At 36.0% G+C, this 27,308-nt stretch overlaps 1 protein-coding gene and 1 long non-coding RNA gene across 5 annotated transcripts in view; one reads left to right on the top strand and one right to left on the bottom strand.

Moving 5' to 3' along the window:
- The window catches only part of cntn6 (contactin 6), a 95,304-nt gene that overhangs the window by 19,638 nt on the left and 48,358 nt on the right, over window positions 1-27,308 (bottom strand). For all 4 annotated transcript variants that reach the window (XM_089134387.1, XM_039649322.2, XM_039649324.2 and 1 more), the window contains exons 3-12: window positions 20,575-20,701; window positions 19,762-19,937; window positions 17,892-17,987; window positions 14,564-14,767; window positions 12,589-12,691; window positions 10,795-10,979; window positions 9,879-10,021; window positions 9,572-9,701; window positions 8,269-8,419; window positions 144-271 (exon numbers count right to left, since the gene is read on the bottom strand). In XM_089134387.1, coding sequence (XP_088990513.1) covers window positions 144-271; window positions 8,269-8,419; window positions 9,572-9,701; window positions 9,879-10,021; window positions 10,795-10,979; window positions 12,589-12,691; window positions 14,564-14,767; window positions 17,892-17,987; window positions 19,762-19,937; window positions 20,575-20,701 — 1,443 coding nt within the window. The remainder of the gene's footprint in view (window positions 1-143; window positions 272-8,268; window positions 8,420-9,571; window positions 9,702-9,878; window positions 10,022-10,794; window positions 10,980-12,588; window positions 12,692-14,563; window positions 14,768-17,891; window positions 17,988-19,761; window positions 19,938-20,574; window positions 20,702-27,308) is intronic.
- Window positions 22,455-25,049, top strand: LOC120485613 (uncharacterized). Its single transcript, XR_016169544.1, has 6 exons — window positions 22,455-22,806; window positions 23,311-23,365; window positions 23,468-23,519; window positions 23,629-23,672; window positions 23,800-23,860; window positions 23,962-25,049. It is a non-coding gene; the product is annotated as an uncharacterized LOC120485613 (long non-coding RNA).

The following is a 27,308-nucleotide window of genomic DNA, read 5'->3' as shown; positions in this document are numbered from 1 at the left end:
AGGAACATAAAACAACTATATATTTCATTATCAATTTCATGCTTGGGTTGCTCACTGTTTTTCCACTGGTTCTCATCCGGTTTAAGGCGTCCGCTTAGAAGTAAGAGAAATGTGCTGTTTGTGAAATATGAAAGGTGTTTTACCTTTGACCACTAAAGTCCCAGAACTGCTGGATGTACCAAAGGGGTTTCTGGCAACGCAAGTGTACCTCCCTGCATCAGACTTGGTAACGTTGGTGATCCTGAGGGTGCCGTCCTCTAAAATGGTCCGCCTAAAATGATTAAAAAAAAAAAAAAAAAGGAATACATTGAAGAACCAATGACATGTTGCTATCACTTATAATACATAAATTATATACACACCACTACCATTCAAATGTTTGGTTTAAATGATTTTTTTAGGGCTGGGGAACGATTAATCGCGATTAATCGCATTCAAAATAAAAGTTTGTGTTTACATAATATATGTGTTTGTGGTGTGTATAATTATTTTGTATATATAAATACACACACATGCATGTATATATTTAAGAAATATTTGCATGTATATACTTTATATGTATTTATACAGAATTAATAGTATATATAAATATTTGATGTATACTATATACATGAACGTGAGTGTATTTATATAAACAAAATAGTTTTACACACTAAAGACACATATATTATCTAAACACAAACTTTTATTTTGGATGCGATTACTCACGATTAATTGTTGCCCAGCCCTAATTTTATTTTTTATTTTTAAGAAATGACAGTGACATGAAATGAAGGCCAAGTATGTTAAAGTTACCCATACTCTGAATTTGTCCTGTGCGTTTAACCCATTGAAGTTAGTGCACACACACTAGGAGTAGTGAGTAGTGAACACACACACACACACAAAGCAGTGGACAATCATTTTTGCTCTGGCACCTGAGGGGCGATTGGGGTTTAAATCATGCCTTGCTAATTTCCTGCCGGTATTGAGACTCAAACACGCAACTTCCGGGTTACCAGTCTGACTCACTAACCATTAGGCCATGGCTGCCCTGCCCCAATTGTTGAAATTGAATTTTTTTTTTCCAGCAAGGATGCATTTAATGGTTCAAAAATGACAGTAAAGACATTTACACTGTTGCAAAATTACATCCAAAATCTTCAACTTATGTATAAAAGAACTGTGTTGGGTAGAATAAAAGTATTTTGGCAGTGAAATTGACAAGTCTACTGAAATAGATCAAAGAATAAGAAAAGATGGTTTTTAACCCAACACACTCTCTGACACACATAGTCTGCTCAGGTACTGGATCAGAGCTTTAATGTTCAAAGATACAGCAACCTTCTTTCCTTTCGTCTTGCCTTCCCAAAATAAATTCTCAAAGAGTCAGACTCAGCCAAACTATTCCATACCGAGAAACAACCCTGTTTGTATCTGTATGCTTTTGTTTCTTTTAAAAGATTGTGAAAACTGTAGGAAATCATTTAGATTAAATAACCACAGCCAGAATTCTCAACAGGATATAGTCAGATAACTGAAGACTAAACTGGATCTACATTTACTAAGAGTATGTAAAGGAGAAGCTGATTCGCTCAGGGTTGAATTCTCACCTGCGGTCTTATCATTATCCAACATATGAAAGATGCTATCGACACATTAAAAGGTGTTTCCAAAAATGTCTGGATCATGTGAGGAGATGTTGATAGCATCTGACTGAAATACTAACCTTCGCAAATAGAGCTCCAACAGCACAAACAAAACTGAATCTCGCACTCTCTTCAAACAGGTTTTTATTAGTGGTGGTTGTATATACAGGTTATGGTTTTTTCACAACCCCTAACCCTCAGTATTAAACACATATTTTAGCGTATATGAGTGACAGCTAAAATTATGTATTGTGTAGCAGTGGGGTGTGAGATGATATGTCCATTGTAAGTGATAATTTAAGCATTGTAAAATTAAAATTAGGGCTGTGCAAAGATTAATTGCGATAAATCGCATCCAAAATAAAAGTTTGTGTTTACATAATATATGTGGGTGTGCTGTGTATAGTTATTTTGTAAATATAAATGCACACACATGCATATTTAAGAAAATGTGTTATTCATATATAAAATATTTATATATAAAATAGATTATGTATATATAAAGTATTTACGTGCAAATAATTCTTAAATATATACATGCATGCATGTGTATTTACATATACAAAATAACTGATAACTGAGTTCAGATGCAAAAGCCTCTAAGTGCCATTTGAAATTTTCTTCTAGAATGATCATTTTTTATCAAGCTTGTATATTTAAGCTCAGTAATTTCACTTAAATTGCAATGAAGATGACCTATTAATTGTAATTTAAGTGAAATTACTGAACTTAAATATACAAGCTTGATAAAAATGGTCATTCTAGAAGAAAGTTTCAAATGGCATTTAGAGGCTTTTGCATCTGAACTCTTCAACTATACACAGCACACACAGATTTATTATGTAAACACAAACTTTTATTTTGGATGTGATTAATCGCAATTAATCTTTGCACAGCCCTAATTAAAATAAATATATAAAACTAAATCAAGAATTAACCATGCTAACAAAATCCCATAGACTTAGGCATTGAAGAAGTGACCAGAGACAGTCTAAAATGCTTATACTAGTCTTACAAGTAGTCATCTAGTCTTAGTCATCTTATTGTTTCTTTAAGACTGATTAAAGAATCTGATTAAAGACTACTTTTTGGTAACACTTTTCAAATAGGTTCATTAGTTAACTATTAATTACCATGAACTAATAATGACCTGCACAGCATTTATTAAGGTTTGTTAAAGGGATACTTCACCTCTGGAAAGATGAATGTGTATTTAAAATAGGTCATTTACTGTATGTAGAAGAAATGTGAATTTATTTTTGAATTTGGAGCTTTCTAGACTGAGAAAAGCCAGAAAATGTAGTTTTTGCGTGTGTGGATGAAAGACAACAACTCCCAGAATTCACTTGCTTCGCTGCCCTAGGAGACCACGCCTATACCGGTAACAGAGCACACTAGTTAAACAACAAGTCTAGGCTACTAGTGAGTGTCCGTGATGAGTCTGTGCACGATTTCGAGAAACGCCTGGACGCCCAAATGTCCAGGATTCGGCTTTTGCGTTCTACAGTCGCAATTTTTTTTACTGTGGCAAGCAGGACGAGACTAGGGGCTGCGGGAGAAAGCCGGTGGCGCGATTACCGATGAGCGAGACCTGTGAAACGCACCGGTCTCGTATCTCTCACGGAGGAGCGGGAATTTTCTAAGCAATGTTAAAACGCACATCAACCGATCACTTGTTTAGCGTTCATGTAAACACTACATTCAGATGCACCAACCAGAATCAATTCAGTTAGATTGAAACAAAAGGCGTGCATGTAAACAATGAATGCCGATATGAATGTTAATACATTAACTAATGTTATTGTAAAGTGGTACCAACTTTTTTAAGTCAGTTACACAACAACATAGATATAGGTCTTATTTGAATCTGAAAAAAATTAGACTGGTTACCCATTGGAAAACTGCTAGTATCTTTTGATGATAGGAACAGGAAGTAACCGTCTAGCCCACACCACCTTATTACCTGCCTGGCAACAAGTTAAAAATACTCAGAACAATCAAGCAACCAACATCACCTCGTCAACTATGGTAGACTTATGTACCACTCACATTTTCTTCAGAAAATGTCCAAATTGAATTCTGATTCATTGCTTGCATGTGTATTTCATATAACTGGAGGAAACAGTTCTCAGAAGTGCTTCATCTACCTTGATGCGCATCAACAAGCAATGCTGCTTTGTTTTTAATAACCAGGAAGGGATTGGAAGGAATGATAGATAAACAAATACAGCAATGTAAATATATGACGCTGAGATCCGCTGTGACCTTCTCCCAGAACAAATCAAACATGAGCGCAGCAGACCTGCCAGCTCAGAAATCAAACAATTTCAGCCGCAGCTTTTAAAAATAAATATGTATTTACTATGGCTCAGAGAACATGCTTTACGCCGAGAGCTTTCATCTGATTTATTGACAAAAATTTCAAGCGCTGAGCGATAGAAGCGTGCCGACCAGACGACCCGTGAGCAATGAGCTGCAAAACAAATAGAAAAAAAGGCAAGAGCTATCTGCTTACGGAACGAAACTTCTGACCACACAGAGCCACATTTATTTTTTCGTCAAGACATGATGGCTTTGTAATCAGTCTCTGATCCTTCCTGTGGAATATGATGACTAATCGATGCTTCTCCTCACGAGTTGGGGCACGTCCAGAATCACTGCGATGAGGCTGCAACACATCGACTTGATACAAACTCAGGAGTGTGAGATCCAACATTAGATTGACACGTTCATGTTTGCACCTCTTCAAACTAAATCACAGTGTAATTGCTGTGAAAATCTGACAATCACGCATATTTACCCACTAGAACAAAGCCTCAATCTGTTCCTTTCCTCGTGACTAACGTAGGTGTCAGTAGGTTCAGAAGGGCCTAATACCTACACTTTTGTTCAAATGTTTGGGGTCGGTGAGTCAGTGTTGTAGTACTCGAGACTCGGACTCAGTCTCGAGACCATATTTTAATGGTCTTGGTCTTGTCATGGACTCGTGTGCATTTGGACTCGGAATTGACTCGTACTCGAACATTTTTTTTTTAGGACTCGGACTTATTCCCGAGTCCACTCGAGTTCAATTCAAAATATTTTTCATGATTATTAATGTTTAATAAAATATTTCTTTAAATTGATTGACATGCCCAGTGATTGGTGATTTTCTAGTGCGCAACTGCGCATGACAAATTGTAATAAAATTACTTTTAACACCACCTACTATGTGGCCTTTTTACCCTAAACTGATCATATTTTTTAAACTCTAAGTAAATTCAGTAAAAATAAAGGATTTCTCTAAGTAAATAAAAGTAAATTAGGTAATCAAACCTCACTGGTCTCTGGTCTCGGACTCGACTCGACTCTCTATGGACTCGGTCTTGACTCGGACTCGACTCTCTCTGGTCTCTGTTTCGACTCGGACTCGAGTGAGGTGGTCTCGACTACAACACTGCGGTGAGTTTTAGAAGAAGTTTCTTCTGCTCATTAATATTGTGAAATATTATTACAAGTTTAAAATAACTGCTTTCTATTTTTATATATTTTAAAATTCCCTGTGAAGATAAAGCTGAATTTTTAGCAGCCATTATCCCAATCTTCAAGAACTCATTTTATCAGTAATTCACAGTCATGTTTGATGAACTTAATGTGCCCTTGTTGAATAAAACTATCAATTTCTTTCAAAACTCTTACCGACCCCAAATATTTGAATTGCATGCATTTATGGAATACATGCTGCAGTACATGAACCTAGTGCTACTACTGAGCACACTGTGTGGAAAACTGTATCCCACAATGCAATGCACCTTGAAATTTATTTTCCAAAGCAACAAATATATCAGCCATGATTTGTAATTTTAATTGCGGAATTAAATGTAATATTCAAATAATAATATTGTATATTAGATGTTCAATAATAACATTGCTTGAACAACATTTTGTCTGTGTAATATTTTCAATTTTACATAATATATTTTAAACAGTACTATTTTAATACTATTGATTGAAACATAGGGTTGTCGTGGTTATGGAATTTCCCTTGCGGTAATGTTGAGTGGCGCAATAGCGCGATATGCGGTATTACCGCCATTGGTAATGGACAAAAACGAGGACATTTAAACTAAACAGCGTCTATATGCTCATTGAAAGGCTTTCACAGCGCGCATATTGTTATGACAACGGACTTTGAGTGAGTCATTAAACCGTTCATTCAATGAACACATTCAAAAAAGCTGATTCATTAAAAGAGATGTAGCCTTTAATGAAACAAGATGCTAATTATTTTTAACTTTGAGTTCCACTTTTCAAGGCTCAGCTGAGCAGCAATGTGTCGCATGGGTAACGCTGAAGCTTCACTTATTAGAGACCAATATGGCATTGATTCAATGCGTGACTCCAAAAACTTTCAATGCGTGACTTTCTTGCGCTGTGGGATGCTGCTGCTGACGCGCGTTTCTGAGAAATACCCGTGAAGTGAACGTTAAAATGATGATACGACAAATATTTCGCTTTCATTTGACACGGCAACCTTTCCACGACTTCAAACACACTCGCAGGTAATCGCACGCGCTCTACTGATCTCTCTCCTTCACTGTCTGTGTGAAGCCTCTGTAGGCTACACATCACAATAAACAGTCTTGTTATCATCATGAACTTGAATGAAGTTAACAAAAAGTGTATAGACTTATAAAAAAATGTGAATCTTGCGGCTGCAGCGGTGACGTGCAATCCTCTGGTTAACTTGTCAGAAGCGCGGTCTACAATATTGACACAACATTTCCTTTCACTGTGCGAGGGAAGTGTCAACATATTTGACTCAAAATTCGATTGAAAAAATGATGAAATGTTGATTGTTGCATATTTCTATTTCACATTTCCTATTTGTAAAAAAAAAAAAAATGCAGTGTGGACAATGTATCCCACAATGCATTTGAGTGGATTGTCAAAAGTTGTAAAATAACTACTTCCAAAAAATGACAACTAGATGCCACTTCCTGAATTAAACATGTTCGTTAGTGCATTTTGCTTTATATAGGCAACTATTTCCAAAAGAGCAATAGCGTATCCCACAATGCAGTGCACTCGACCGCCCATTTGCTTCCTGACACATTTGAGTGGCCAATTCCACTGAAAAATACTGCAAAATAACAATTTCCAAAACGATAACTGGATGGCACCTTCTGAACTCTTAATTTTTGCATATTGCTCCATATATTCAACAGAGCTTTAGTACATACTGTGCAGTATGCATTTAGGAGTACGTTAGAACTCCATTTCAGACACTCCGAGGCTTACCTTTACCCTCTGATAGACGGTATCTGATCCCCAGTCTTGCACCTCTTGTCTCACTTCATCAGTTCTCTCTAACTTCCACTCGCTCTCCCCTTTTCCATCACTCCCTCTTTCCCTCATCCAATAATCACATAGTTCCACAGAGACCCTGGGCAGCATCAGTGAGTCATGGCATGTGTGTTCTCTCTCAGGTCCAGATGGACCACAGTGCACGGAATGAGCTCCCATTGGTTATCGCTCCATCCCCATCCATTACTGGAGATCATACACTCGTCCCTCCTGCCACCTGTTCTGACAACGGCCATGCTAGAATGATTCTGTCCTGTTGAAACCCCACAGGAACGTCGCAGAACCAGGGGTGTATTAATTAGTGTTCCACTAGGCACTCACTCTTGTGTGAAAAGTGGCATCAGGAAGGATGTTGTTGGTTTTGAATGTGCAACATCTGTGCCTCAGCAATGTGTGTTCAATATGGACAACAAAAGCAATTATGTTTGAATAAAAATATGGACATATATCACAGAGTAATGGGCTGATGCTCTGCAAATAATGACTGCTGAAGGAGGAAAAGAAAGAAATGGGAAGTTGAAAAATGTATTCTCATTATAAAATGTAATAAAATGTTGCATTGTTATTTTTGTGGGAAATAACATTGATTTTGGGGAGTTCATTTAACGGGAGTTTTGTCCTAACTATTGTTCAAATCGGGTCAGTCATTTTTTAAAAGATCATTTAATTTTTGATTAACTTTATTCAGCAATACACATTAAACTGATCAAAAGTGACGGATACCAAACTAATCCTGTTATTTTCATCTGTAAATAATCAAATAATCCTAAAAAAAACAATATCACATGATCATGGTGGTCACAAAAATATTAAACAGAACTATTTTCAACCATGATAATAATAAGAAATGATTCTTGAGCACCCAATCTGCATATTAGAATAATGACTGTTAATAATTCAGCTTTGCCTCTATCACAGGAATAGATTACATGTTAAAAATATTACAATAGTAAATAGAAAACTCAAACATTTAAATAATATTTCACAATATTTATGCTAGTGTATTATTAGCAAGTGAACTCAATTAACACTATTTCTGGCAACATGGGAATATTATTGTTTTTCAACTGCATTTATCAGTAAATACATTGCTTGTTGGCAATTGTATTAATTTGAAAACTAATAAAAAAACTGTACCGATGCATGCAAGAAAGTGCCCGGAACAACCCTGAACAGCTTATGTTTTTTTCAGAATTAATAAATGAATCACATTTAGTTCGTGCAAACAAACCCCAAGGCTGTGGGGACAACAGGAGTGTCAACATTTGACAGTGACCAGTCTGCTGACCCGTACCTCTTGCTGTCTTTCAGGAACTCGTTGCCTCTCCTCCAAGAGTACGAAGCTTTGGGGGACGCGTGCGGTCGGCATTCGATGACAGCTTCTCCACCTCTCTGGATCAGTGTGCTCTTCTTCAGTGCGTTTTTGGAGAAGTCTGGAGGTGAGGCTGAAGACATGCGATATATGATATATTATACCGAATACCACGGTTCCCACACATTTTGAATGGCACAGAAATTCATTTTTCTTCACCAAAACACCTTTTCATTTAGTCCTGAAACCAAAAGTAAAGTTTATTTCATAATTAATAAATGAATCACATTTAGTCATATGCAAACATTTAAATTGCACATGAGGCAGTTTTTAATTATGCTGAGCCATTACACAAGCCATTTTAGAACGTTGTACTGTATATTTCAACATAACCTCTGATGTCCATTCATGTTTATTTCATGCTATACTAGTGTGAAAGAGGAAGAGATGATCGATGCTCTGCTGAACTGTCAAGCCACATTAAAGAGTGCCAAAATTACGTTTATTATTTAAAGGTACACTATGTAAAAACATGTTTTGGAAGACGGATTCATGATATATATATATATATATATATATATTAGGGCTTTGCAAAAATTTATCGCATCCAAAATAAAAGTCTGTGTTTACATAATATATTTGTGTGTGCTGTATATAATTATTTTGTGTATATAAATACACACACATGCATGTATATATTTAAGAAAATGTGTTATTCATATATAAAATATTTAGATTTATATAATATAGATTATGTATTTATATATATATATATATATATACACACACACACAGTATATATATATACAGAATTTAAGCACAAATAATTCTTAAATATATACATGCATGCATAGGTATTTATATTTACAAAATAATTATATACAGCACACACAAATATATTATGTAAACAGACTTTTATTTTGGATGCGACAGTCCCTGGATAGGGACAGCCCTAATATATATATATATATATATATATATATATATTAATGTGTTAATAGTTAATATATATTATATTATAATATTTTTATATTTAATAATATATTTAATATATATATATATATATATATATATATTAATGTGTTAACTTTGAGCAAAAAAAAAAAAAAGTTACATAGTGTACCTTTAAAAATAGCTGATTAAATATTTTAGGGCAGAACATTACTAGAAAAAAAAGAACCAAATTCCATTACCAAATTGTATTACATCCCAAGACTTTTTCAGGTCTGACCAGTTTAGATCACAGATATTTGTCGAAAATTGTATAACATTGAAAGGTGCTTACCCACAACTTTGAGTTCAGCGCTAGCATATATGACTCCGTTATCATTCTCTGCCAAACACTGATACATCCCAGAATCCATCAGGTTTATGTTGAAGATGGTTAACTTGCCACCATCAACACGAATTCTGTCCTGAGCATAAACAAAACTGTCAGTTCAGAATGTGACCATGACCAATAAACAAAAAAACAAAAAAAAATACACATTTCAACATATACACTCCAGCACACAACCTAAGTGTCTTAGCATTTCAGGGAAAAGGTAAAATACGTTGTGGGATGTTATTCTGGTGGCGGTTAGTAAAATCACCTGAGAGACCAAAGGCTGTCCATTCATGAGCCATCTGTAAACAGGTTGAGGTTTTCCATTAGCCTTGCACTCCCAGTGAAGATCAGACTCAATAGCCATGTTTGCGTCATATAGAGTCTGCGACCACTGCAGGTGTTCCACATCTGCGTGAACAGCAATGAACTAAAATATAACAAATGCAGAGGTCTGCATCCTGCCTTAACACAACGTTTGTCTCTCCGAACCTCCTCCCTTTGCAAAGCATTGTGTTTTATAAACCATCAAAAAATGAGGTTACTGTGTGCACATTAATTTGAGAAGATTCTTGTAGAAGAGTACTGTTTCAGTGCATATATTATGGGTATTCTGGGAACACTAAACAACACCTACTATAGCCATTCTAATTAGTCTTGCCTTGACAAAAAAATCTATCCTTTCATTATTTATTATTTACCACAGGTTGCCGTGTGATCCGTTATCTGACTCATTAAAAATTTAAATTTCTCGTATTGATTCTCCTGCAGTAATCGTGATGGCAGACAAAATGCTGCATGGATAGGAGAGATAAACAAGGTCTTTTAACATTGTGAATACTTTGCACACAATGTTTTGGACACAGCTTGTCTAAACATTTCTGTCATGGAAGCTCTTGGGAGTATTTGGTATGGTATTGGCTATGACAATGTTGGTATAATAATAATTATTTCTTAATAATAATAATGTTTTTTTAAGATCTGCTTTTTTGCAGATCTATACAGGTGGAGCTGGGGAAGGTGGAGGGTTTCTGAAAGCAAATGCTAACCAAGTATTTGAAGCTCATTGGCTACTGAAACAGAATGAACCAATCATCGGTGCCCTACTGAGAATCATGTGATTGCAAGCAGGTTGAGTTAAGGACTCAATCTAGAGTTTTATGACAGAACTTTGTATTTCTTACTTTGAAAAACAAGACGTCCTTTTGCAATACTGCGTCCTTTGGAGTTTTCGGCCACACATTCATAAAGTCCAGAGTCCTCTGGACGGAAATATGGGATCTCTAGGACCCCATTTGAGTGATTTATCTTCATTTTTCCAGGGAAAGGACTTCCGTCTGCTCTCTTCCAGGAGATAGAAGGCACTGGACTGAGGAAAGTCGAGAAAAGAGACCATATTTACATCACACTGTGCAGAGATGATCTATGGAGGCTTTACATGATTCATCAAAGCAGAACATGTTACTAGTTAGTCAATATCTAGACAACACTAGAGTAAAATGTGATTCAACATCCATTCCTGCAAAGTTATGGATATAAATACATATTCCCCAATCCCTTGCATGTTTGATTATTTATCATTTTAGCTAAGTACATTTTCCAAGTAAATAGATGTTAAATACATCACAATTCAAAGGTTTCAGGTCAGTAATGTATATTTTTAAGAAATGAACACTTTTATTTTGCAATTTTGATCAAAAGGGACATTAAGTTTAAAAAAAGAAAAAAAAAACTTTTGCTGATAGTTTACTCACCCCCATGTCATCCAAGATGTCCATGTCTTTCTTTCTTCAGTCATAAAGAATGAAAACATTCCAGGATTTTTCTCCATATAATGGACTTCAATGGGAACCAAACGGTTCAAGGGCCAAAAGACAGTTTCAGTGCTAACTGCAACTCATGTCTTTTTTCATGTCATTTGGTTCATTCAGCGAATGAAATGAACGAGTTGACTCGGGAAAAGGTTCGTTCATTTTGATGAACGAGTTCGAATAAGAGAGTCACGAACAGAGCAAGGCGACCATTTGAGCTTATAAAACGGCAAATGTAAACTGTTATTTCTTTTTTTTTTTTTTTTTAAATGAGCGATTCACATGATAAGACCCTTATTCATCATCTGAAATAGTTTAAAGCCCTTTGAACAGATTGCAGTTTGAACTGAAACTGTCTTTTGGACCTTGAACCATTTGGTTCCCATTGAAGTCCATTATATGGAGAAAAATCCTGGAATGTTTTCATCAAAAACCTTAATTTCTTTTCGACTGAAGAAAGAATGACATGGATATCTTGGATGACATGGGGGTGAGTAAATTATCAGCAAAAGATTTTTTTTTTTAAATGTGAACTACTCCTTTAACGATTTATGTTACAAAAGATTTATATTTCAAACAAATGATTTTCCTTTGAACTTTCTATTTATCATCCTGAAATCCCGAACCACAGTTTCCATGAAAATAAAAAGAAGCACAACTGTTTTCCACATTGATAAACAGAAATGTTTCTTGAGCACCAAATCAGCATACTAGAATGATTTCTGAAGGATCATGTGACACTGAAGACTGGAGTAATGATGCTGAAAAATTCAGCTCTTCCATCACAATGTAGCTTTATTCACATTGCAGCTTTATTCAATTTATAAATAAATAAAATATACAAATGCATGGCATGCCAGCATCTCTGTTCTAGACCTATAACCTCCGGTATCCCAGCATCCCTTAACACATTACCTGTGGACAATCCAAAGCCAGAACCCTGCCCGAGCCCTGGATCACATTCTGCGGCTGTTTTAAAAATAATGGCCGCCCCCCTCCATCTGCAACCTAGTACTTCACGAAGATTAAAAGATCCTGTAGATTTCAGAGACATTTCTCTTAAATAAACTGCTAAGATGTACTATGTGCCAAGTGTGGCGATCCCCGGTTAAGCAAGGCAACCCTCTCTGGGCAAGAAGTCCATCTGTTAGTAAAGTAGAGACCTACTTTCCTAAAGCGAAACACTCCAGTCGAACCGATGATCCTTTGGCAACGTGGAGCATTTTTTCAAACTGGACCTCAATCTTTGGCTCATATTCCCCCATCACAGCTGTAAAATAAGGATAAACAAGCCTAAGTCTTTTAGGGTGAAAGCAATGCACTTCAATTCAAATCAAACTATTTATAGCATACCACTTGAAGTGCAAACAAGGCTTATAAACAAGTTTACAAACACATGCAGCTTGCCAAGGAACCCTGCTGAAAAGAGAATGGCTGGTCACCAGAATATGTAGGGCTTTGGATGCTGATGTGATGTTCACACTCGGCTTTTAAGGCTTTAGGTTGACTTTTTTTTTTTTTTTTTCATAGTTTTGTATTTTTGTACTTGGCATGTCATATTCATTCATGGCTGTCAACCCACCCGTTTTTTTCCGGGTTTCTCACGTTTCCAGCTGTCTTCCCGTTTTAGAATTTTCCCGTAAAATATCCCATATTTTTACGCTCTGACTGTGTCAGACATAGTCTGAAGCTCGGACAGATTCGTCTTGAAGTCGTTCATCCTCGGATGTGGCGCCACACGCACTGTCACAAAAAAAGCTGTACACAGCCATGCGAAATGAGGTCTTGCGCACCCAACGCGTCATTTTTGCCGCGCTCGTGCGGACGCGCCTCTGAAGCACCCCTCTCTCCGTTTCCCCAAAGCCTGTCGGTTTCCCTCATAAGCTGATATTAGAGTATTTAAACATTCTCTACTATATTTTTCTCTCTTTCTCTCTCACACATATGTAGGCTAGTTTTGAATTCTTTAGACTTTTAAAGTTTGAGGGTAAGAATCGCGTAAATGTCAGAAAATGTCAGAAATGTTTTTTTTTGTTTTTTTTTGTGGTCTTGTTTTGTAATGTTGTTGTGTTTTATGTTTTATGTTGTCTGTGTTGTAAATTACTTATGTTTTTTGGACCCCCTTGAAAATGAGATGTTGCATCTCAAGGGGCTATCCTGTCAATAAATTCAATTCAATTCAAATTCAATTAAAAAAAAAAATCCCTTATCTTGGGGATGGATTCCGGGAAATATCACTTATTTTCAATGTTCAATGTTGACAGCTATGTATTCATTACTTTTAGTCCATTTGACTCATTATACTTGTATACTTTTTTAAATTACTTTTTTGGTGATTTTTTTTTTTGAATTATTACACCATATAATTTTTATAATTTGAATAAACAAAATACATATCAGTACTGAAACTTTTATTATGAAAAACATTCATTTAAATATGTACCATGCATACACAACATATAAAAAAAAAACAGTGCTTGTATTGGATAAATTGTGATTTCTTAAATGCCATAACAATAAAAAAATAAAACTTTCGTCAACTAACACTTTTGGTAGTTTTTTTTTTGTTTAATTTTTACTGAGATTAACATTGCAGCCAACAAGTTTTAGCAAAAGCTTATTCAAGAAGCTTTAGCAAAAATATCACGACGGTGAACCAGCTGATTGACTAGCACCACAGAAAATCATGTAAATTTATGCTGGCCTAAAATGCTCTTTCCAGCAGGGAATGTAGATCAAACATAAGGAAAAGTAAGAAATAAGAATTAGTAAAGTAATTTGAGAGTTTGGCAGTGGTCTCGAGCCCAAAATATTCATAGATAAAAATATTCAATATTCACATTAACTCAAAATATTCAAAACCTCTCCGCCCTACTTCACACCTTGTCTGGGTGAATATTAAACAGACACTAATGACTGGTGATGTTGAGCCTTCCAGGGTATGTGTGTGAGAGTGAGAGAGAGAGAGAGAGGGTGTACATGGTCATCTCTGTTTCTTAATGCAACATCTCTCTCTCTCTCCGAGTATGGCTCAGATACTATGAATACACAAATGCTACATCTCTGAGAATCAGTAAAGCAGACACTGTTATGCTCAAATCCACTGATTTATCACTGTTAGCAGTTCCTCCAGGCTACTCACCATCCCGACGTAGCACCACTGGAGTTGGCGAACTGTGGACCGTCGTGTTGGTCATCACATTCCTCACCACACATGTGTAATTGCCCACGTCTGACGTCTCTACCTTAGCGATATATAAGTTTCCAGTCCTCTGGGACACGAAGCGTCGGTTGTCCCCAACAGCAACGCTCGGGCGGCCATTAAATATCCAGGAATATCTGATATCTGGGAAAATTGGCAGATGACATCACTACATTTTTAAGCCAACTCTTTCCATTCTTTTTAAGAAACACTTTCAGTAGACTGTATGTGTATATTTCTGTCTCGATAGTGAATATCCTGCATGCCATACTTAGTGTACAGCTTGATGCCTTATGAAAAAGAATCTTTAAACACTTGTTTATTAAATTCAATTATTTGGAATGAAGCTTGTTAGAGCTCAGCTGTGGGAAAAGAGTTTGTATATAACAAGGTTAAATCAACATAGTTTCGATTTTGACAGTCAAGCACAAAGCCACCACAAAACATCTTACTTTATAAAAATGCGCTATTAAAAACGACACTAAATTCAGAATCAGCAGTCATGTGAATATCTTTTAATATATATATTTTTTTTTTTACAAAAACCTAATTCACTGTTGTAGTCATCCATCTTAAATAAAAGTCAAAGTGTGTGCTAAAATACAGCAAAAAGGTTCAGCAAATTAGTTTTATAATCCACACAAAGCAAATGAATGTGTCTTCAAATGAATCAGCTTACTCAATGATTTTGCTTTTCAGTGATTTTTTGTGTGTGATGCAAGTTCCTTTTGTCTTGATAGCCTTTTCATTTTATTTCTTTATCTATATTTATTCATGTCACCTCTCACTCTTTCTTAATGAGACAGGGAAATAGAAAGGGGATAAAAGGAATACAGGAAGAGCATACAGCAAGGCCTGTGGTATAAAATAAAGTATGAAAGTATCAAATTAAGCAGCATTTATTAGAGGGTAGACAGGGGGTTAGAGTGGCTGAAATATGGATTGATTAGGGCTATTTAAGGTTTTAACAGCATATCTAAAAGACTACAGAAAAAAAAATAACCATTTGGCTTCCAGATAGAAAAAGGTGAATTAAAACCATCATAAATGGAGTAGTGACAAGGTGGGCGACCTCTCGTCATTACTGGGCACTGTGCTTAAGGCTTTTGCTCTCTTACCAAATTCACAGCCACTATAATCACGTGACAATAGCCCAATTATCAGTAAAATACTGTACATTAATGTAAAGATGTTGCTAAAATTCACACGGTCCAGTTCAATGTTCCAAGTTAACTGAAAGAGAGCCAACAGTAATTTAACTAATATTAAAGTCATACTAAAATTAAATAAGCCACCAAAAAGACTTTTAAGTGTTCACCTTAATACTTTCATTATATTTATCATTATAATTGCATTATATTTAGTGCTTTCAAATCGATTAATCACATCTAAAATAAATGTTTGTTTTTCTACAGTTTATATATGTATAAACTATATAAAAAGTAATATGCATATATATACATACATACAGTGTGTTTGTGTGTCTGTGTGTACATATACTATATAAAACAAACATTTATTTTAGATGTGATTAATCGCGATAATGCAATTATCATGATATCATTAAGTATGAGTATGTTAGATGTGATTAATCACGATTAATCGATTATATATACAGTATATCATTTGTATGTGTCTGTGTTTACATATGTAAAAACATTTAAATTAGATGCGATTAATCGATTATATATATATATATATATATATATATATATATATATAATAGTGTTTGTGTGTGTGTAAAAATGTCTCACTTTTCGCAAAAATATTAAGCAGCACAGCTGTATAATGAGCATATTTGTACGATTTTAGGACACTTGAAACTGGCGTATTGGCTGCTAAAAAAACATCAGAGAAATTAATTATATTTTAAAATGTATTCGAATTGAAAACAGTTATTTCAAATTGTAATGGTATTTTACAATATTACAGTGCTTACTGCATTTTGATCAAATAAATGCAGCCTTGGTCATATTTTTTGAGAACAAGAGATTTCTCATTTGAGATGAATGGTAACAACTAGCCAAACTAATGGTAATACATACCAAAATATTCACATCACATGTAATCATTTAGCATACGCTTTAATCCAAAGCGACATACAAATGAAGAGAGCAATTAGCAGTCAAATGAACAATAGTGCAACAATATGCAAATGCCACGACCATATTAATAAATGTGTATATGACGTACATATTTCTAATGAACCAGAGTAAAAATAATTAGTTCCCAAGAGCAAAAAAGCCAGATTTCAAATGGTACACTTTCTAAGTGATCCTCCATGCCCAGCAACTGCCTTTGGGATAAAATTGGGTGCTAAAAATCACTTCCAGCCCTGCATAAAATCACATTCTGGACTGAATAGCAGTATCTAAACATTGTATAAAGTCCAATGAAGTATGATCCATAGAATAGAGCCTCGAATTACGGAATTTGGCAAACAGTCAAGGATGAAGTGGCGGGAGAACAGGGTGGAGGCGGAGAGTGGGGAAGGTGACACTCAAGGCCATTGATTCGACTGGAAATGTGGTGGAATGACAGAACGCCAGTGCGGAGGCATGAAATTGCACCTCTGGAGAATGTGTGTGTGGCTCTTTGACGGACTGCTAATCAGCCCTATACAGACACAGAAGTGGTGCACAGCTGGACAAGGGGGATAAAGAGACATGTTGCTTTAAACCAGCCACCGCATGCCTTTATTACCTTTCAACAGAAGGCCAAGGCTTAAGAAAATAACCTTTCCAAATGACCACAAGGGCACAAGTACCATTACGGAGGAGGAGGAGGGGGATCTAAATGCCACGAGGCTGGTGCATGAATGCAAGAACGGGAGCTCCACAGTGAACCATTGTGCTCTGGTCATTTGAAAGCTTGATTTGCTCACAATATGAGATGATTAAGACACAATCTGAACCAACATGCACCACACATAATAAGCGAGCAAAGCGAAATGAGGTTTTCTTTGACATCACTAGCACGGAAGTGCCACTAGCGGTGAATTCTTGACTTTGGATTTGCTTGCCATTATTCCACAGGCTAAACAGTGTTCGAACTGATAAAAAAAATAATAATAATGTGCTGTGGAAAGAGGCTAATAGGTTTTGCAAACAATTGTCACACTTGCTTTGTATGAAAGCATCTCTATTGGAAAGTGGAAAATAATTGATCATTTCAAAGAATAGGGGCTTTGCGTATTTGTAAGCAAAAGAAACCCTGATGCGCACAAGAAAAATACATTCAAATTCATACGGAATACAATAAAATGTACCTCCAAAGTGGGGTGGCGGACCGCACAGGAGCACAACAGCCTGTCCTTCCCTCACTAATACTGGACTTCTGGCCTTGCTGCTGAAATTCTGCAGGTCTGCAAAAACAAAATAATGACATCGCCATAACTTTTCATTAAAAGCAGTGTCATCGCAGCAGACGACTCGCAGACCAGGGACCTTTAGAAATGCCTCTCTATAGCACAGGAAGGGACAGTCAAGAATGACATCCCACACTGGGCTAAAGCTGTGGTGTTTATTCAAATGTCAGTTCTCCAGCCTCTAGGACTGTGTGGAATGAGTTTTGTGGAAGCAAAAGACAAACTGCAAGAAAAAAATTATACAATTTAATGAGGTTAATGCATACATCAAGAAACAAATGAGTTTAATTGGGTAAGAATTTGCAAGTTAGGTAAACAAAAATAAATATAACTGTTAAACTTAGCTATATGAAATGCAATTAACACATTCTGACATGGTGTATATGTGTATATGTGGTTGCCGTGGTAAGTTTGTTGATTATGTATCGTCAGATCTTTAGTTTATGGATGAAACTAAAGGAAAATGTGCCCTTGAACTCTAAAATACGTGGTTTAAAGACATTAATTAAATGTGTTTTGTGTGAGTAACAAAGTCATTCTTGGAGTTATCAAGCGAAACGATCTCTCATTTAAAAAAAAAAAAAATTAACAAAGTTTAAGTTTTATAAGCGTTCGTGACTCTCCTGTTCGAACTCGTTCATCAAAATGAACGAATCCTTTCCTGAGTCAATTTGTTCATTTTGCTCATTGAATGAACCAAATGACACGAAAAAAGATTCGTTCATTTTGATGAACGAGTTCGAACAGGAGAGTCACGAACGTGCAGAACAGAGCAAGGCGACCATTTGAGCTTATAAAAATAAACCTTTTTTTTTTTTTTTTAAATGAGCGATCATTTCGCTTGATAAGGCCTGGAATCGTTTAAAGCCCTTTGAACAGTTTGCACTCAAACTGTCTTTTAGGCCCTTGAATCGTTTGGTTACCAGTAAAGTGAACTATATGGCGAAAAATCCTGGAATGTTTTCATCAAAAACTTTAATTTCTTTTCGACTGAAGAAAGAATGACATGGATATCTTGGATGACATGGGGGTGAGTAAATTATCAGCAAAAATTATTTGTTAAAAGTGAACTACTCCTTTAAAGAGTTTTTAAAGAGGGACTTGATTTCCCTGTATACCTGTAATAGATAAAAGTGTCTGCCAAAATGCACAGGAAAAAAACAAACAAACAAGTAAAATCACAAAATGGAAAGCTTTCTTCATAAGAGCAAAAAATATTTCTCAAAACAAATCATTGGGAAAATGCTTTTTCCTGCTCTGTGAAGGCCAATTTTGCCAGTGAAGCATCCCCAATTAGTCCTACAACTATTTTCTGCATCACTCAAGCTTTGAAAAAACACATCTTGTGAAATTTCACATGAACAATGCGTTCATATGAACACACAATATGAACGAGGCAGACTTTGTGTGTTATGATTATGTCGATTTAAGACCTTTTTTTCAATTATTCATGACAGGCTGCATTTCAATAAGTACCACTGGACATCTCCTGATGGAATCTTCCAGATGGGAAAATGTAGTTGTCAGTTTAAAAGCCTGTCACATCCATGGGAGAAAGTATATCTAACCCACTAATGGACCAATTGACAACATGAAATATGAAAGATAACATAGCGGCCATTTTACCTATTACGCATTTAAGCTTCCAAAAGACACATATACAGACAACATAGTCAAAGTAATAGTAATCAAGTGTGAAGGAGACTGTCAAAAGCTATTTTCAAACATTCATATACATACATATAAAACATTCAGTTTAATTGGCACTTACATGCAAACTCAACTTTAGCCTCTCGGCTCAGAATGGTTCCGAATGCATTAGTGGCGATACACTGGTAAACACCGGGGTGTTTAGTTGCCTGAGGTTTACTGATCAGAAGGTTTCCCTCAACAAGACTGTAGTTGAAGTCCATGTCAATGTCAAGATCTTTCCCATTGAATTTCCACCTAAATGTAAAAACAGGCCGAGTGAGCACAGAGTAATGATGATGAGAAGAAAAGAGGCATACAAATTCTTTTAGTGGCAGTCAAAGAAATTGTTTATATTCAGTTCCTTCAGAGAGAAAAAAAGAGCTCAAAAGCAGTGTTGTTGTCATTAACAAACCTATTCAAAAAAACTATTAAAACATGTCTGTTAATTGAAATAAACCTGAGATAAAATATAATATAAGACAAAGAATAAAAAAATGACAATTTCTAATTTTCTAACTGAAATAAAATAGATTGAAGTACTAAAATTACAGAAATAAAAATGTATAAAAACTAAATGGAAATATATAAAAACAAATTAACATTGCAAAATACAATTAAAATGAAAATGTTAAAGCATTTTTTTTAATTTACTAGTATAGCATTTACAATTTCAGTCAAAACCTGAAATGAAAAAGTAAATTGTGATATTTTCTTGTTAAAATCGAAAATCTGACTTTTAAAAAAGAAAATCTGACTTAATATTTTTCCGAATATTTTTCCTTGTTTTAATGTTTCAAAATCCTAAAATGTAATTTATATCCAGGTCTTCAGTATGGTGTCAGACCTTTGGATTCAAATATAAATAGAGACTATATTGAGGAAAAGTCATTACTTGTAATGTGGCTCTGGACTTCCCTTGGCTTTGCAGTTAATAAATATCTTGTTGTCCTCAGCACTTAAAGGGAAAACACTGTCACTGGGCTCTTGCGTGAACACCGGGCCATGTCGAACACTTCTCTCTAGGAGAAAGAACAAGAAGAGTCACAAACAGCTCATAATCCACGATCTGGAACGTGAATCTGGATTGTAAAACAGGTGTGAACACATCAGGTCCACATTATCTCTAATGTGCGCTATTCATTTATTTTCAGCAACCTCCCACACTGCGCTCATTAGATCTGCAACGTAAACACGTGCCAGAGGAACAGCTTTCATTTCCCCTCTTGTAGCAGGAACCGTATCAACATGACGTCCTCCTTTTGGCAGGCCCGTAACACGCATGGCAGCGTGGCTAGGTCTGTTGTTTCGGTTGACTGCTGCCAAGACACCAATCCACCTCCCTAATTACCCCATGTTGTGGTAATTACTCTAGTGAAATGTATCATTTCTTAAATGAATAAACAAGCTCTCGGAAACATGTCACTGGGAAAGGAATTGTGCTTTCTACTTTGCAACCTTTCCCACTTAAACTCACCTGCGACTTTTCTCGTTCTCTTTGAGTGAATGAAATTCTTTTTTTACAGGTTTCTAACCTTGACGAGGACACAAAGAAATGACCCTCCCATATCATCAAGCTAATGGAAGTGTCCAGGCGTGTTTGCCTGGGGTGAGGGCCCCGCCTCCTCAACGCTGGGGGAGATGCTACCTTTTTCACTTTCCCTTTTGCGTGTCCTTTGAACGACGGGAATTAATGAAGCATTTAGAGCGAGGAGTAGCACACTTGCAGTATTACACGTTTATGTGTCATTTGCGGTGAGGACATGTCCCCATCACTTTTAGTCTTGGGCAATTTTGCTCAGGGATAAATACAGGATAATACAAAGAAGCATCTATAGTTCTTGAGCAGGACTATTTACTCACTGTGTAGTTAAAGCAGCAGTATGTAGTATTTTTACCCAACACTGCATGAAAAGTGGGATTTTCGTCAGTAAGCGGCACTGTAGATTGTCGTGGAAGTTCAGGTTTACGACTGCACACGGCAATTTACAGGTAACACTCAAAACTGCCGTGAATTGCCGGAAATTGACGTGGGCCTTGCTTGGCAGTTGTCCCCCCATTGTCCCCCCTTCTCCTAAATCTAGAGGAGGCTTTGACATGTAAATGAAAATGCTGTGAGCTATACACATGCAAATAAGGGTAGGGGAGTTTCACCCCAGGTAACATTTTTCTGAAAGGAACTTCATTCTAAGACAATCTCTGGTAGAAATAGATCAGGCTCAGTATAACCTAATTACCGCGTTTTTTTTTAACATTGCAACATGACATCCAAAAAGATAACAATCAACAAATAATAATTTCACAATAAATAAGAAACAAATAAAAATAGGACAGAATTGAACAAATGAAATAAAAACAGGAAAGGGACTATCTCTATTGTGTATAATATTATGATTTAAGAGAAAGTTAGAAACCAGTAATTTGTACTATTTAAAGAAAGAAAATAGCACACACATAAATTCACTTTTCAATTAGCTTCAATATTCTTTAGCAAATACAATTGTATCACTACATTTTTATCGATACATTTGAGAGACTCAATATACTGAAAACTGAAAATCAGACTCAAAAAAAAAAAAAAAACTTCAAACAAGGTTTAGAAATATTCATTTTACTCTTATGAATATGAAATTTTCCTAATACAATTACAAGATTCACCATAACATTTACAGAAGTAGTTTTCAAAATATATGATAACATCTTTGGATGTTAATTCACAGTTATAAACAGATGTTTTTTGTTTTTGTTTTTTTACAATTTTTTTTACTGGTTTATTTATTTTAAGTAGCCTAATAAAGTTATTTATTTATGCATATATGTATTTTTACATTTCATGGTAGCCTATTTGGGTATATCCACCTTATTCCTAATTTAAAATGAACAGCAGCAGAAAAGTCAAGACAGCCGACGACAGCCTTTCAACCTGAGTCAAAAACCAGTGAACGTAACTCTGATTGGCTGAGGCAGCATATCATCATAATCCAACCTGTAACGTCAGCCACTCTGATTGGCTGAGGCAACGTGCCAGGCATGTGGCGTGTTATTCAAGCAGAAATAACGGCACAGATATTCAGCCTGCTTCGCCGTCATGATCGCTGGTGAACCCATCTTTTCCTCTAAATTGAAGGTAAGTTCGTCCAACTTAGTGAATTCTATGTCCATGTGTACTTATAGTGTTTGGTAGTTTAGCGTTATTGTCTTAAACTTCACAAATCTGCTGTGATTACTGCCGCGAATGTCCAAGGGTGTTAACCTAACGGAACAGTTTTTTGTTTTGCGTTAGCTTGCTGCTCTTAATTCTTTTTTAGTTTCGTTTCAATTTGAACAATTTGGGACACTAAACTACGTGTTAGGTTGCACTTTGTTATCTGGCTGCAAGCTAGCTAAGTTACCATTCTTTGCTAGTAATCAAACTAACTCGTACTGAGTGTTCAATTGGCTTTTCCCAATGCGTTTACTGTGAATATCGTCAGAAATTATGAAAAAATAATAAGTGCCAGGGTCATAAAACATAAAGCGCGTAATGTGCTTGTATGCTCTAGTGTAGGTTATCCTTGTTTGTAAAATTGCATCACTTTGTGTGATGATGGAGTGAAATCTTCAGGTGTTTGTGATTTGTTTTGTCTCTCAGGGACTGTAAGGAGTGGGGTGTCCTTCGCTGATAGGAGAAAAATAACCTAAACAAGGTAACGTTACGTGTTGTGATCTCATCCTCTTTTCTTTTCAACAGGCCCCAGTCAAATAAAAAGTAAAACTAAACTAATTTGTATTAACGTTTGTGTTTATAGATGACTTTGAGCGTGAGACAGTGGTGAAAACGCCAAAGAGAACTGGAACATGGCATGTTATATTCAGTTATAAATGTTTGACCAAGTTATTAAATATCTTATAAATCTGTTCAGTTTCATCATTTGATAATAACTTTATAACACATTTTTTTGTGGTATAGATGCAGTGACTGAGACTGGGAGATGCAGTAACTGAAACCTGGTGGTAAGTATTGATCTATTGGCAGTGGAGAAGACACTTTTAATAGGCACCTTCTCCCTTGTGAGCTAGCAAACTTTGTTATTCTAATTAGAGTATTGTAAACATCACCAAATGTGTTTGTTTACTTCAGTGTTCCAGAAAAAGGTCCTGAAACTACTGGTCGACATCCGCCATCGCCTGAAGGAAACCAGGTAGTGGATGCAGAAGAAACATATTTTTGCTTACAAATGTGGGGACTTGGGCCAGATTGCCTTTGCATACATCTAAATCATTGTCTTTTTCAACTTTGCAGAAGGGGTCATGAAATTCGGTTCCACAGCCACTGAGGTGTATGTACATCAAGGTGAACCTCAAGCACGCGTCGCAAAGACTTGGATTCACTTCGCCCTGATGAGCCAAGCCTACAGGACTTGAATTAAGAGTTTTAAAGGGATAGTTTACTTGAAATTATTTTTTTGAAATGTTTTGGCTTACATCAAGGGCATCAGTCATATAATGGAAGTCTATGGGGATCTCTTAAAAGAGCATGCACAGAGAAGTACAAATTAAACATGATTTAATGAATCATAACTGTAAGTACACGTTGATGGCTTAAGATACGAGACGAGCGGTTTGTGTGAGAAAATGAACAGTGTGTGTGTTTGTGTGTATATATATATATATGATCTGCGCATGCGGCGGAAAGTGCCAGAAGCGATCTTGCACTGGTACGTCACTCATTGTTTACACAGATTTCAGAAGTTTTACTGTGAAGATCTAAACATATTAAGATATATTGCATTTTTGTGTATATCTAAATATATATATATACACATTTATACAATAACAATATAAATACTGTTTGTTTTCTCTCACAAAACGCTCATTTCGTGTCTTAGTCCATCAATGTGTACTTAATTTATGAGTCATTAAATCATGTTTAATTTGGTCTTCTTTGTGCATGCTCTTTGAGGTGGTGACCATAGACCTGCATTATATGACTGACAGACAACAACGGTTTGACCTAAAAATATCAAAATTGAAAATACTGTGGAAACAAAGACCCCTGCATCTTGGATGCCCTTGAGGTAAGCTAAAACATATCAAAAATTAATTTCAAAGTGAACAATCCCTTTAAATTACATCCTTATTATTCGTTCATAATTCTGCCTTCTGTGTTTGATATATCTGGTGCCCAATTCTGATGCCATTCAGGGCAATTTATTTTTGAATAAAGATGCAATATATTATTGATTTATTTGTATAACTGTAGTGCTGTATGTATGTTGTCCCATGTTTCCAGAGGGTGGAGGACATGTTTTCTGTGCTTTGAAGATGTTCTCCTATGCTTTGTACATAGTTGTGTGTTTGTTCTAATAAAGCTATTTCTTTGAATAAACAGTATGTGGCAAATGTTCCTTTCCTCAATAAATTCATGTCCTTGATGGTAATAATAATTTAGTCCATAGGATAACAATGACATGAATATACAACATAATAGCATATCATATGAATATATATATATATATTATTATTATTATAATTTTATGTCGGCTGACCAATAGTAACAGATCTGCCAACCAATCACGAGTGATTTTCTTGTTTGAATGTAGTGAATTTCAACCAATACTGAGTGAGGTTATTTAAGCCATTCTCTGGCAAGGCGCGCGCAGTGCTGCTATTCATATGCTAATTAGGGCCATTCACACCTCCGCGAGCTCTCCATGTATACGTCATGGTTCGTTTCCGTCAATATGTGGCACAGACGAACGCGACGTTCACAGTCTGTAAATTGTCGTTAACTGCCGAAAATTAGGGAGATTTCCGGCAGTTTACGGGGACGAAAACCCCACTTTTCATGCAGTGCAAGCTGAATAGCTTCTGAGTTATTGCAATGGTTATATCAAGCGGCAACATTCTAATCTGAAACATGAAGCCTACCCGGAAGTGCGAAAAACTGCAATACATCGAAAATCCCAAAAGGGAGCAAATGTCCATATACCCCATGTTAAAATGTCCGTTTTCACAGCATATATTCATGTTTTTACAGTTTGGTCCCATGGACTTTTATTGTAATCTTCAATATGTTCCGCGTGCCTGACAACTGTGAGGGGGGTGAATTTTTTTCTAACTCATTAGTTTAGATCGTATTTAGATATAAAATGTATGACAAATAAGGGCGGTTAACTTTGATTGACAGCTGATAACAGGCTGTGCCGAGTGGAATTTGACGTCTCGGCCATGATCTGACAACACATCATACCACCTCTGTATCCTTTCTGAACATTTGTATTTTTATTTCCCAAGATTTTCCAGATTTTTGCCGCCCATACCCCCCATAAACAGCCTCAAACCCGTTCTTCAGAAAGTCTATGGGGGACATCACAGACGCTTTGTCCATATTTTTGGGTTATATGACTATTTTCATGTTGAATGTTTGGCGTCTCGCCCATAGATATCTATATAAAGGCTAGATGTCTTAAAGCGGAGTTTCTATCGTCATCACCGGCAGCCATCTTGTCACAGGTAAGCTGATGTAAGACGAGTGCTCAACATGAACACAAATACTATTATCTCCTTGAAATCTTGATATGTTTACAAACGGTTTGGTTTCTTACAAACGTTATTAACGTGGCTATAATTATCTGGATGATTATTTATTTATACACTTATTAGTCATAAGTATGCTGTGTCATAACTACATCTCTGACGATTATAACAAACCAAATCGTTTGAAAATCGGTAGAAAATTGAGCAAGTTATGGTTATTTTAATAGTACATGTACCATTAACACAATGTAATGAGTGAGCGAGCTGCCTGTGACAAGATGGCCGCCAGGTGCAGACGTCGACCTCCATTGGCCAGCAGCGTGGATGAGATATCTAGCCTTTATATAGATATCTATGGTCTCAGGCCGTGTGTGCAGAGACATTGCTATTTACGACAGTACAAGTACTCCACAGTGCCTCCAGGGGTCACAGTTTGACAAAAACGGAAATCCTGCATAGTGTGGCTTTAATTATAGTGGGTAAAGTAATCAGATGTGATCTGGAATCTGTTTTTTTTTATGCAAACATTAAAATGTTTACATGTCTTTTGGGAATTGCTTACATGTAATGGGGAATTGTATGTCAATGTCATTCTCTCGCAAATATTTAGTGTTTCCCTTTGAAACTTTTTGCGAGGGAATGCGAACACAGTTTCTCAGGGAAACACTAAACATTTGCGAATAAACGCAAAAGCATCGAAATATATTTTTTCCATATTTTTTTCACCATGTTTATTCGGGTTCTATTTAGCAAGGACATATTTAATACATAATTAAAAGTGACAGTAAAGACTTTTATATTGTTACAACAAATCTATTTCAAAAACAGGTAAATGCCGTTCTTCTGCAGCACAGCAGTTTTTATCTGTGATAATTGGAAATAAGCAGCAAATCAGCAAATGATTTCTGAAGGGTCATGTGACTGAAGACTGGATAAACGGCTTCTGATAATTCAGCTTTGCCACCACAAGAATAATGTAACACAGTAAAGTCATTTTAAATTGCAACAATATTTCACAATATTACTGTGTTTTTGATTAAAAACATTTCAAAAATAACGTCACAATTTCATTTGAACATCTGAATCGTTTCGACAAGAATGCCTGTTCCG

Source organism: Pimephales promelas, chromosome 8, assembly GCF_988280905.1.
Source record: "Pimephales promelas chromosome 8, fPimPro1.hap1.1, whole genome shotgun sequence".
Classification (NCBI taxonomy): Eukaryota; Metazoa; Chordata; class Actinopteri; order Cypriniformes; family Leuciscidae; genus Pimephales; species Pimephales promelas.
This window is presented reverse-complemented; position numbering and strand designations above follow the sequence as displayed.